Source organism: Enhydra lutris, unplaced genomic scaffold (assembly GCF_002288905.1).
Source record: "Enhydra lutris kenyoni isolate GAN:26980312 unplaced genomic scaffold, ASM228890v2 scaffoldscaffold23, whole genome shotgun sequence".
NCBI lineage: Eukaryota > Metazoa > Chordata > Mammalia > Carnivora > Mustelidae > Enhydra > Enhydra lutris.
The window spans coordinates 810,613-824,647 of record NW_019154107.1 but is presented as its reverse complement, the minus strand read 5'-3'; the positions used below and the strand labels follow the sequence as shown (position 1 = coordinate 824,647).

At 37.3% G+C, this 14,035-nt stretch overlaps 1 protein-coding gene across 1 annotated transcript in view; it reads right to left on the bottom strand.

Moving 5' to 3' along the window:
* Positions 1–14,035, bottom strand: part of LOC111150444 (cyclin dependent kinase like 5) — a 211,619-nt gene that overhangs the window by 29,418 nt on the left and 168,166 nt on the right. The window contains exons 9-11 of the mRNA XM_022507912.1: positions 11,894–12,083; positions 6,243–6,323; positions 830–981 (exon numbers count right to left, since the gene is read on the bottom strand). Of these exons, the coding sequence (XP_022363620.1) occupies positions 830–981; positions 6,243–6,323; positions 11,894–12,083 (423 nt within the window). The remainder of the gene's footprint in view (positions 1–829; positions 982–6,242; positions 6,324–11,893; positions 12,084–14,035) is intronic.

Genomic DNA, 14,035 nt, shown 5'->3' with positions numbered 1-14,035 from the left:
GTTTTCAAAATTCCAATAGATTAATAACAATTACGTTATGTGGAGAGAAAATTGCAGTGAAAGGAGAAAAAGTTTATATTCAGAAAACTTCACATTAAGAATGACCATTTTCTATTTATCTTTTAAGAGCAGATGAACGAAACAACTTACTAATCCCAGAGGCTGAGCAATATCAGATGACAAGACCAGCTTCTTGGTAGAGAAGGGAAGACAGTCCCCCACCCCAGAAGTAGAGGGTTTTTTTTAAGATTATGCTAAAAATTTTTATTTTAAGAAACACCAATTTTAATCACTATCTACCAAACTGACTTTACTATTTCCATATTGTTATTCTTACGAAAAACTAACTTCTCAACTCAATGATTAAAAAAACAAAAACATACGAGCTTTCTAATAAAGCCAAACCTACTTGGTTCAGTTGCAAAGATTGTCCTAGGTGGCTTCTTCCCCACTTGTGTTCAGCATCCTCTTCTCCCTCCAGAAATCCCCTTGCCCTCACCCACCCTTTTGCCTCCAAGCATCACACCTGGGCCCCATTTACGCAGGATCTTCTCATTCATGAGACTAGAAACCCCCTTAGTTGCTAACCTATGCTACCTTTCCCAGGAAATGCATAGGTTTCCATAATATATTATTAAAGATAAGAAAGTCTTTAAGACCCACACAACTCTTTAATTATGGTTCTGAATCATGTAATAAGCATAAGGAAGATATTTTTGAATAGAGGGCTTTCCTTCTTTTCTTTAATTGCATCATTTAAGCAGCCACCTCCTCCACCTACTTGTAAGACCAACACTGCATCTGTATTTCCTTAAAAGGGAATATTTACCTATTAGACAAAGTGCTGCTTTCCACGTGGTAAGGTTTTCTTTTTGCTGACCTTGAAGGGGAGCGATCCAAAAGTCTCTGGGTTTGAAATGTAGGGTGATTCAAACATTGTTCTGTCAAGTATCTGTCAGCTGGGTCCAACTTCAGTAAATTCTTAGGAAACAAAGTTAGGATCGGAAAGAACATTACAAAGTCAAATTTAAATTGTAATAAAAACCTTATTTCTTTTCCTTATAAAGGAAATGCATGGTCTTTGCAAACTATCTAGCAAACACAGTTTAGTCCAAAAAAACTTTTTAAAGAGGGTTATTTAAATTACCACATTATTGGGATGCCTGGGTGACTTGGTTAAATGTCTAAATTTGGCTTAGGTCTTAGGATCCTCGGATGGAGCCCTGTGTCAGGTTCCATGATCAGCGGGGGGGTCTGCTTCTCTTTCTCCCTCTGCCCCTCCCCCACTCGTGCTAGCTCACTCATTCTCTTTCTCTCAAATAGATAAAATTTTTTTTTTTTTTAAAGATTTTATTTAGTTATTTGACAGACAGAGATCACAAGTACACAGAGAGGCAGGCAGAGAGAGAGAGAGGAAGGGAAGCAGGCTCTCTGCTGAGCAGAGAGCCCGATGTGGGGCTCGATCCCAGGACCCTGAGACCATGACCTGAGCCGAAGGCAGAGGCTTAACCCACTGAGCCACCCAGGCACCCCTCAAATAGATAAAATCTTAAAAAAAAATTTTTTTTAATAAAAAAATAAATAAATTACCACATTATCTGACTGCTGTTGCCCTCTGGGGATAAGCTCTCCCAGCCCTTTTCTGAATATCATATGTATATATACATATTTTGTTTTATAAAATCTGACTTTATGTTATATGTGGAAGTTGTGGATCCTGCATTTTTCACATACCAGTCAAAAACATTTTTTACAACATAACAGACATTTGAAATGTATCTTGGAAGAAGTATATATTCACCTGAAACAATATACACTCATCTTTCTCCTGCCCCCTCTCGGAAGGCAGCCCATATTGTTGCGCATCCTTCCATAGATATTCTGTACCTATCTCTGTCTGTTGCTTTTATTTTATTTTCTTTTTTAATTTTAATTTTTATTTATTTTTATTTTTTAATTTTTTTTTATTTTTAAAGATTTTATTTATTTATTTATTTGACAGAGAAAGATCACAAGTAGGCAGAGAGGCAGGCAGAGAGAGAGACAGAGAAGCAGGCTCCCTGCTGAGCAGAGAGCCCGATGTGGGAATCGATCCCAGGACCCCAAGATCATGACCTGAGCTGAAAGCAGCAGCTTAACCCACTGAGCCGCCCAGGAGCCCCTGTTGCTTTTATTTTACCCAAATAGTAGCAGACAGGCTATGGTCTGCACTTAACTTTCTTTCCAATGGACATTAGTTCTTAGGAGATCATTGCATATCGGTGAAGAGCTTTTACTCTATGGATATGCCTCAGGTTGTTTTTAGCAATTCTCTAATGACAAACATTTTGGTTGTTTCCTTTATGTTATTATTATGAAAATGATGCAACAAATAACTTCACAACATGTTCTTAAATGACTTAGGAAGTGTGTGGGATGGTCTACTGTTAGACATTTAGATGGCTGCTACTTTTCACTATTATAATTAATGCTATGATAAATACCAGAAATCCTTGCATGCATACATGATCCCTTTCATAGGATAAACAACCAGAGATAGATTGTTAATTATGCAAACTTTTGAGGATTATTTTCTATGTGTTGAAAAATCATGCCCTAGGAAGTTTGTCTGAAATGATACTCCTTCTCAGCAACTGAGAATCTACCAATTTCCTGATATCTTCATCAACAACAGGCATTATCATTTTTTTAACTACTTGTAAACTACAGACATTTAATAAATGGTATCTCATAGCTGTTTTAATTCACATCTGTAATTACTAATGAGGTTGAGTATTTTTATGCTTATTGGTTTCTTGCAGTCCTTCTTTTCTTATTTTCCTATTCGTGTATCTGTCCTAATTTTTTTTTAAAGATTTACTTTAGGGTGGGGGCAGAGGGAAAGGGAGAGAGAGAATCATCAAGCAGACTACTACTTGCTGAGCGAGGAGCCAGACTGGGGCTGGATCCCAGGACTCTGAGATCATGCCCTGAGCCAAAATCAAGACTTGGATGCCCAACCGACTGAACCACCCAGGTGCCTCTGTGCTAATTTATTTTTAAGTATTCTTTATATATTATGGTAACTAACCCTTTCATGTTGCACATAGAAGATGTTTTAACAACTAAAATGTTTAATATTTTCTTCTAATACTATTTATCTTATTAGTAATTGGATAAGATTTTTAAAAGTGAATCATTAAAGTAACTTTTATTGAAAAATTAAGCAAATATATAAAACATAAACCTACATAACCTAACACAACTCAGTAGAGCACACTGGAATCTGCTGAGATGATATTCTCACAGCAAAATTCACTGATGGCATTTTCTCTCAGAGAAAGGAAGAATGTTGAAATTCCAGCATTCCCAAATCTATCTCTAGGTCACTTTCATTGGTTATACCCACAGTTAATCTCTTTGTGATCCACTTGGACAGTGAGAACAAACCTAGATTCGCTCCCAGTAAGCCAGAATTCAATTTCAGACAACCTCTTTTAACCCAGCACCACAGAAAATTTGAAGTCTTATTCTACCATATGCTGAAACATTCACTTTGGGTCAAAAGATTCTGGTAACCCAAGCCACTGTTTATATGCAAGTGGATTTACATTCATGTTGACTCAGATACAATTCTAAACTTATTACAGTTCTTGCCTCCTCCTCTTTAGAAAATAAAAAACTGTGGAGGTATATAAAAATGATTTTGGTTTCAGTGGCCAACTAGTTAACATCAAAATGGTTTCAAATGTATGATACTAGTTAAAAACAGCAAAGCTGGCTCCTGAGTAGTATTTTAAATTGGAAGTACATATGACGTTTTACAAGCCAAATATCTACTAGCATCGAAGTGCTATTTTAAGATTATCAACTGTAGAAATTACTGCATATACACACAAAGAACTATTTTTATATACATAAATATAGCTGTTAATTTTCAAATTACTTAAAAGGAGGAGGTCATTATGAGGAAAGTATAAAACTCACCAAGTAAACAGCTTCAAAATTCAGCATTTCAGGGGGAAAAAAACACTTTTTAAAAACTAAAATAGAGTCCATATAAATTACCGTGGGTTGGATCAATTCTGGTAACCTGCATCCCCTCGAAAATGGCTAATATGTATAAACAGATGCAGGATGAGATGGCTATTTTAGGTACTTATATATGGACAAAATTAACAAATCTGCTTTAGGGAATGGCATAGAGAATATATTTCTTCATGAGAGGATAAATAATGTTCTTTACTTTTCAAATTCATTTTGAAAATGGCTAAAAGACAAAAGGAATAATTCTATTTATGTAACAATAACAAGGCAATATTAATCTTTGGTGATAGAACTCAGAATTATGGTTTCCAGGAGTGGGGAGGCATATGGGGTGGAGAGCCAGGGAGGGGCTCTTGAAGAGGCTTCTTGGGTGTTAATAATTTTCTCTATCTCAGTCTTGATGTGGTTACATTGATATGTTTACATTCTAAAAACTAACTGAAATGTATACATAATTTGCATATCTTATGAATATACATTTCAATAAAAATGTTTACTTAATGTTAAAGAGGTTTGAAGCTAAATATTCTAAATAGGAATTAGTTTAATTTCCAAATTGGTATCAATACTGAAAGATTCTCATTATCTTTGTACTTTTATCTGTTCTAGATTTTACCAGGTACCATATTGACCCTTGGTAATTAGAATTGGTAATGATTTAACTAAAAAAAGTTCAGTTATTTTTTTAAAAAGACAAAAGGCAAAAACCATGAAATTGTATTTAATTCAGTTTTTTTCACTTTATTTATATTTTTAAGTTACCAAATCATTAAGCCCTGATAAATACTGATTGTGTGACAGAACATATTGACAGAATCCAACTGAATCAAGAGATAATTTATGCCTAATTAATAAGAAAGACCCTTGAGGGTTATCTTTTTAATAGCATCTCTCAATCTATGTTCAGAACACTGGTAGTATAGTTATTTTTTTAATTTTATTTTAATTTTTCAGTGTTCCAAGATTCATTGTTCCAAGATTCATTGTTTATGCACCACACCCAGTGCTCCATGTAATACGTGCCCTCCTTAGTACCCACCACCAGGCTCACCTAACGCCCCACCCCACTCCCTTCCAAAACCCTGTTTTTCAGAGTCCACAGACTTTTTTTTAAAATAGTACTCAGTATTTAATTAAATTTGGGAAATGCTGAGCAAGACATAAATGCTTCTTTACCTGGGATTTCCGAAAGCCTTCCTAAATTAATGAATATTGTGATTCTCTACAAAAGGTTGTGTGGCATGTGGCCTTTCTAAAAGCCGTGCCCAATCCCACACCATTACCCTGACACCAATTTGCACAGTGTTCCTCAGGACACAGAGGAACATAGTTTAAAGCACAATGAAGTTCTGAAAGTGCTCTCAGCAATTTCCAACTGTGCTAAGTGTACCTTTAAGACTATGTGTATAATGTAACCAGCCCTGATTTTGAACAATAAACTAAATGGACATACAATAAAACTGATCCATTAACAAGTGTTTTTTGGAAGGTCTACTGTCAAACAACCAGCACCAGCTTATGCACTGGCTGGCTGCAATGAAAGCCAGAGAAACAGGAAAAACTGGTTCTCCCTCAAGCGGCTGTCCATCTAATGGGGAGGAAGAGCTTGAATAGAAAACTGTGAGAATGTTTCTGGTAGTGCAGAGCAGGAGAACTTTCTGGATAGGGACAGGAGCATGAGGAGGCATGCTCAGGTGTGGTAGAAGCAGTGATTCTGCTGTGGCAAAAAAAAAGAGAGACCCAGAAAAAGCCCCACCCTCAGGGAGAGAAGAGGCCAAATTAGAAAAAGGGCAGAACTAGGTTCACTTACAAAATAATCTTAAGAGAGGCCTTAACTGTCACGTTAAAAAAAAAGTTAGAACCTTTCTTCTTTCAACATTCATTTTAAGATCTGTTTTGAAACGTTATACCTAAGCAGCTCTTTATCGCTGAATTTTTAAGTTATTTATTACTTATATTTAAATCATTATTATTCTACCCACTTTAGGAACATAACTGAGGTATCTCATGGTCCTGTCTACATGGAATGTTACAAAACTAGGTACTGTGGCTATTTTGATTAAACCGCATGCTTTTAACATAACACAGTCCCCCATTATTCACTATAACACATCTATTAACGAAATACAAAGCAGGCTTTGGTCACATGTAAACAGAAAAAAAAAATCCACAAACCAAAAAAGACATTTTATACAGACAACATCAACTTGTCCCACCTTCATTAAGTCAAGTAAGACGCTATTTAGAATTCCAAGGTATCTTCTCTCCAATGTCTGAGGGTGGTTAACAGCTGGAAACTGTAAGAACAGACAGGAGTGTCAGCACGTGGGAAAGGGGAGTTCTATGAGTGCTATGAGTTCTGGAAAAGGTAGCAAAGGAACAGAAGTTACTGCCCTAGTGCCAGAGTCAAATTCATTTCATGTGTCTATTAGTTTCATGTCTATGTATTTGAGGTACAGATTAATAGGACTAGGTATCAAATAACAGGAAAATGTATAGATAAGAGAGGATATTAAATCTAGCCAATGAAGCATGTAAAACAAACCTAACTGTAAAGATTTGAGACTGTACAGTTTACAGGGTACTGTCTGTTCATATAGACACTTCAGTTATAATATAGTTTATACAGAATTTGTCTGCTTACATAGATAATTCCTAAGGCTTTTTCACAATGTCATTTACTCTTGAAAATTAGAAAATGGAAAAAAAAAAAAAAGAGAGAGAGAGAGAGAGTGAGAGAAGGGGCGCCTGGGTGGCTCAGCCAGTTAAACAGCTGCCTTCAGCTCAGGTCATGATCCCAGGGTCCTGGGATCCAGCTCTGTGTCAGGCTCCCTGCTCCTTGGAGAGCCTGCATTTCCCTCTCCCTCTCCCTCTGCCCCCGCCACCACCTCCCCCACCCCGGCCCCCCGCTCATGCTCTCTCTCTCTCTAGCTCAAATAAGTAAATAAAAATCTTAAAAAGACAGAGAGAGAGAGAGAGAGAGAGAGAGAGAAAGTGAAGGCAGAGAGATCAGTACTTGAAAGGCCACAGAAATAGCAATAGTGAATTCAGACACGTTTGAACATTGCTTTTAAAATACTTTTTTAATGACCTGTTTTCAATTCCTTCCTTTATATAAGCTGGAACAGAAGGCAAACAGTCTTCTAAATTAATAAATGCCTTTTTAAATAAAATGAAGAGAAGAGGTCAAATTTATTAAGGTGCTCTGTCCTCTCTGCCACCCCACATTTTGCAACATCCACGTGGATGAAAAAGTATTAGAGCCCAATGCCAGGCACTCCCTTGCAATGGGAAGGCTCCTTTGCCTTTAATACATATTTCCTTTATACCGACATAAGAGCATTTCAAAGTACCAGAATCCTTGAACGTGTTCAGTACGTGGATGGGAGGACTAGTTATGGAGGGAAATTCAAACAAATCACTGAAGTTGTGATTATGACATTATCTGCACACTGTGCTAGGGACAGCAGGAATTATAGCATATGGGTCAGACCTAAACCATGCAATTAAGCAACCCACAGTCTGGCTGAGACAGCAATCAGCACTGAAGTGTGCAGCCAAAAATTCTACTTGAAGCTCGGAGGAAGGAGAGACCAAGGTGGAGAAAAAGAGACTTGCAGCTGGAGAAAAAGAGAATCCGCAGATAATATTTGAACTAGGTTTTGAAAGGTAAGAAAAATGTGAGGACAGAGAAAAGTAGGACAGCACCCCAGAAAGAGGAAGTAGAAGGAATAACACGAACTTAACACAGACACATGGGCAATAATTTTAACTAATTAGAGAAGGAAGTGATGCTATACAAGGCATTTTAGCAATTCTTCTTATTTTAGAGATGAAGAAGGTGATAATCAGAAAGTTCAAATAACTTATTCAAAGCAAGTTACATAATTAAAAAGCAGAACTAATACTTGCATCCAGGTCTATAATCCAAACCCACACTCTTTCTGAACCTAGGCACCGCTCTCAACGGAAGTTCTTTTGGATGTTGTTGGAGTATTAAATACCAGCCCAAAGAGAGACACCTGTCATGCTGTGATAAACAACTCTGTCTGCTACATTTTAATTAATATTTTGCTTATGAAGTCTATCTTATGCTACCAGATGTCCCTTTCTTTCTTCGGAAGTAATATTTCATTGATAAGAAAATTAATGCAGAGACTGAAGAGGTATTAAAAAAATTATGATAAAAAATGACCAAACTGGGGCGCCTGGGTGGCTCAGTGGGTTAAAGCCTCTGCTTTCGGCTCGGGTCATGATCCCGGGGTCCTGGGATCGAGCCCCACGTCGGGCTCTCTGCTCAGCAGGGAGCCTGCTTCCTCCTCTCTCTCTGCCTGCCTCTCTGCCTACTTGTGATCTGTCTGTCAAATAAAATCTTAAAAAAAAAAAAAAAAATGACCAAACTAAGTTAAAAAATTAATTTATATGCTTTTGAATGAAATCCACCATTCTCATGTGATAATTCAACATATAACCAAAACTCAAGCATAGAAATTTAAATTATATCCCAATGAGTAGTTTTTCTTTCTTAATCACTTGAACAATACAACACAACGAGAGTATGTCTTCAGCAAGCTCTTACTATGTGTCAGGCACTGGTCTGGGCGTATTACAGAGAACAATTAACCTTCACAACAACCCCAAAGGGTAGTACTTCTGTTATCAGCATTTTCTACACGAAGAAACCAAGGCACAAGAAACTTGCCAAAGTCATTCATGTAAGAAATATGGAGCCAGGCTATGAAACCCCGCAGTCTAACTCCAGAGTCTATGCCTTAGACTATGGGACAGCAATTGTTAACTTTTTCAAAATAAAGCATACCAAAAGAGCAACATCTTGTTGACTTTCCAATCTCTACATAACTGAATCAAAATGCCAGTAACACTGGACTAGTCACCGGTGAGTCTGTAACTCACGGAAGTTCCAGTTCCCACACTCTACATGCTTAGCTCTCTTTAGCAGATATTCCCCAACAAAATGATAAAGAAAGACATTCCCCTCAAATGATGTTAAACCTCCAAAAAGATTAATCTAATTTAGTTAAAAGACCACAAACACGTTCAGACTAAATTGTAAAAATATTAAAGTTTATAAAAATCAAAGTAACACGGAATCAGCAATTTCTCTGAAGGTTATTTATAAGCGGTGCTGTCATGTGCTACCCAGCGTTTTACAGACACTACTATTTAGTGAGGAGGTCTGTGAACAAAACGGACTACACACAAATGAGGGAAAGAGATCCTTCTTTTGGCCTATCTAACCCAAAGCTACTCATTCTTCATATCCACAACAAATTTCAAATCTTCTATAAATCTTCCTCTAATGAGTCCAGCCAACTCAATTTCTAACTTTCCAGAATGTTTAACACTCTCACGGTCTCAGCCATACTGAGATATGTATTAGAAAACAGTGCAACGCAGTAAAGAATGAGGCGTTTTATTATAAGCCATATTGCTTTCCGATTATTTCATGCACAAACGTCTTAATTCTTTGGCTAGTTTATAAGTTATTAAGGTCTGGTACCATAACACATCTGTTTACACTCTCTTCAGGCAATCCAGCATGGAGTCTCTTTAACCAGGCAAAGAACAGGCAGCCAGCAGGCCAAGCTTGATGTTCCAGAAGTTACTATTAAAATCCTGAGGTCAAATATTCAATCATTCAGAGGCGCCTGGGTGGTTCAGTGGGTTAAGCCTCTGCCTTCGGTTCAGGTCATGATCTCAGGGTCCTGGGATCGAGCCCCACCTTGGGTTCTCTGCTCAGCAAGGAGTCTGCTTCCCACCCCTCTCTCTCTGCCTGCCTCTCTGACTACTTGGGATCTCTGTCTGTCAAATAAATAAATAAAATCTTTAAAAAAAAAATTCAATCACTCATTATTATTCAACCTGCTAGGCACCACTCTAGATGTGCTATGAATCTACTGGTGGACATGGTAGTTCATTTCCTCAAGGAATTCATCAGTTCAGTGAGATACATATTTTTTTGAACACAGCTATTTAAAAGAGATGGCAACGAGCACTACTGGAACACGGAAGGGGGAGTCACCCACTCCCTGGAGGAGTCCAGAAAGGCTTCCTGGAGGGAGAACACTTGACCTCAGTCTGGGAGAAGGAGGAGGAAGAGCTTTCCACAAAGTAGAACAAGTACTAGGAGCACCATAGAAATGAAAACACAGCACTTGTAGGAGCAATATGTCAAGGAAATGTGAGAAGTTCAATATGTTGACAAGCAGGGGGCAATGGTGGGAATGAGTGGCAGATACAGTTGGAGGGCTAAGAGCAAGGGGTTCTTAATGTTACCGCCTAAGGAGTTTAAATGTAAGCAATCCCATAGAGGTTTCCAAACACAAAGGAGATACAACTGAATGTGCAATCTGAAGGACAATTATCGCAAAGGCAATGTGAAAACACTAAAGTAAAGACAGAAAGTTGGAGAGATGCGTTTAGGAGTGATCGTCAATAGTTCAGGTAAAACGGTGCTAAGGGTGAGGGAAGCATTAGAGACAGAGAGAAGGGAGGTGCAGTTGAGCTTGAGTGCTGATGACACAAATTGGCTCAATCCATCATTCAAGTACTCACTGTGTCCCTAACTAGATGTGCTAGACTCTGCTACAGATGCTGGAAATAACAGTGGAAAAACAAGATTTCTGCCATCGGGGAGTTTATACTCTAGTAGTTGAGAACTCAACCGTTAATAATTAACAAGTAAACAAATAAACAACACAACTACATACCGGGGGAAGGGCTATGGGAGACACTAGGAGGAGGGTGGGGGCAGTATGTTGGTGGCATCAGAGAAGGGGACATTCCTGGAGCTGAGATTTACAAAGTGAGAAGGGACAACACAACAGAAGCACCTCCCTGGGAGAAGGAGCCACAAATCCCAAATCCATGAAGCTGGAAAAGTCCTAAAATGTTTTTACAAGTCAAAGAAAAGCAAAGACAAGCGTGGTGGAAGTTTGGAGAGAGAGGAGCGGGCACCATGATGGGCGCTCATGTGTGAGGAGGGGATGCGCCTCAAAGTGGAATGAACGGAGGTCCAGAAAGTCAAAAGAAAAAATGAAATGCTCAGCAAAACTCAAGAAAACATGGTTTGAGAATCATGCATTTAAGAGAAAGAAAGAAAATGGCAGTGAGCATATTTTAGCATTCTCATAATGGTCACCAATTGGCATGTTAGCCCAGAGTAGTTGAAAACTAAAAAAGTAGCTTTTGGGGTAGATGGAAGAGAGAAGCAGCCTCTGTCTGGCTACTGTAATAAGTTGCTTATCTCTCATCTGGGGAAAGTTTCTACCTTAAGACCCTCTTTAAGCATATTCTCTGAAAACAAGTTTTGTACAAAGTTAGCAAGCCTAGAAAAGGCTGCCCAAGACAATATACTAGTTTGAAAAGAAGATCTGATGTTTCTCTGTCAACAGACAAGAAATACATGCTAGAACACAACCTTTAAATCTATAGAATGCAAGGATTCATATTCTCCCTCAAATCATTACAAATGTTTGTTCAAATAAGCAAGTCATTTATACATTTTCATATCTTTTAGGGATGCTTAATATTTTAGACAAAGAAACATTCTGAGAGAACCAAAGTGTAGACTGTAATAATGCATATGCTAAAACAGGGTTTGCAAAATTGGAACCTATCAATTAGGAAAAACATTACCAGCTTCCACTTTCAAATTCAGAATATTTCTTAAAATTCACAAATTCTACAGAAGATTCAAAAATAAAATACTATAATGGGGATTATAAGCATTGTATTAGGAAAGGGAAGAGTATTCAATGGACAGCTTAGCATTCCATTGTGCAATGAACAATGATTTAAATACTGCTATATTGATTCCATTTGGAGTTTTAGTAAAGCTTCTTACCCGGAGCCCATGGAATCGAGGATTACTGTAGAAGAGCTTCATCTGTTCGGATGGAAGTGGTCCTAGCACCTTCTGAATAGTAAAAAGTTGGTCAATTTCGCTTTCTCCAGGAAATAAAGGTTGTCCATCGCTAAGCTCCCCAAGAATACAGCCCACTGACCACATATCGACAGACTTTCCATAAGGAGCTCTGAAAGGCAAAGGGAGAAATTGTCTTGGCAAATGAAGAAATACATTTTAATAATTTCCAAATTATTTTGAACAGATTCATAATTTAAAGCAATTCATATATTTAAGGAACTACAAATGAGGCTGAAAAAAAGGAATTATGGATATCCAAGAAAAAATTCAGAGCACAAGTAAATAAAACTATGCTAACAAAACCAACAGTTTAATAATAATTTAGTAGGTATAAATTAAGTTGGAATCTACTCATATCTGGGCAAATCTTGAACATGAATGGCTTAATAAACCCTAATACAGTACACATGTCTGATGAGTTAATACTTCACCTGGAAAATCAAATGCTCCCAAGAAATGCATTTTCTAGGTAATTATCCTTTAGCTCTTAAAATGTCAAAAAGTTATACATCATCCATTTTTTGAGATCAGTCTATTAAAATGTACTACTAACTCAACGCGTCTTCTTAAACAATAAACACTGAGTACTATTTAACTTCCGATTGCCCAGAATCACAATTTCTAATAACTAAGAGTGGGCTAAGCTCTATAGTATTATTTACCGGAAACTATTTGTACCCTGTGTATATGGAGCTTTATGATAACTATTTGCCTCAAAGCATCTTTTTTCCATTTCCTTAGGGGTTTATAGTTCTACTCTAGGATCTAAGTTTAGCAGAGGGCTCTGTTATTAATAAATGGAGGCTATATGTGAAAACCTAAGTACTCCAAAAAAAGCTTTATATGTATGCCCCAATATCTATAGTCTTAAATCAAATTATATGTGGCAGACAAAGAAACCATATTTTATTTAGTTTCAAACACAAGTAATCCAAATTTTAAGAAGGGAAAGCCATGAGTGCCTGGGTGGCTCAGTCGGTTGGGTGTCTGACTCTTGCTTTTGGCTCAGGTTATGATCTTGAGGTTGTGGGATCGAGCCCAACATCAGGCTCCATATAACAGCATGGAGCCTGCTTACTCCCTCCCTGTGCCCCTTCCCCTGCTCATGCTGTCTTTCTTTCTCTAGAGAAAAAAAAAAAAAAAAAAAAAAAAAAAAGTTAAAAGAAGGGTAAGACAAAATAAAGTATTTGAAAAAACCACAGGATGAAATTCTAGAATGTCATAATGATACAGCAGTAATACAAAACTTTTAACAGATACTCTAAATTAAAGCACTGTTAACACTATACAGAAATGTTTCTAGGACAGTAAGTCATTACAACTGAAAGTCAGTATTTTCTTTATCTCATTTCATTCCCACAAAAACCTAAAGGACCATATTAGGAAACTTCATGCACATTTTCTTTTTGTAGCTTGTTGGGGAGGGAAGGATACTGATCTTTCTTTAATACATGTATAAAAGAAAAAACTTGTGCTAGATGGAGAAACTTACAAAAAATCTCTACATACCCAAATCACGCTATTTTTCTTCTGTCAACGGATATGAATAATTTATGCAGCTGGAACTATTTTGAATGTCAAGGACAAAGTCTTAAGAATGTACAAAAATGTAAAATCTTAATATTAACCAACTATCAACTGATTTCAATGGGATTTTTACACAAATAATATGGTTCTTCAACTAGTACTTGACAATCATTTAATTAGCAATATATAATTTGGCCCCAATTAATTGGAGTCCTATCTATTTTTGGTAGCTCCCACACATCTCTAAACATAACTGCAGTTTTCTGACAGGTATTATTAGGCAGCAAATATTCTCTGAAGGTCTATAATAAGGTTGTCCTCAGAATGAACTCATTGGGGCCATCATATAGACAAAATCGTATCATAAAAAGTCCTCTACCATACATGACTCCTTGGATGGTGTTCTAAGAATGATTTACTTCATACTCATTTCTCCTTTGGCAAATCTGCCCAGTAAACTCAAATTCCAAATCCCTCCCCAAAGAAAATGGATTATGCATCTCATTAAGTCCAGACAGAGGTACACAGAAAAAG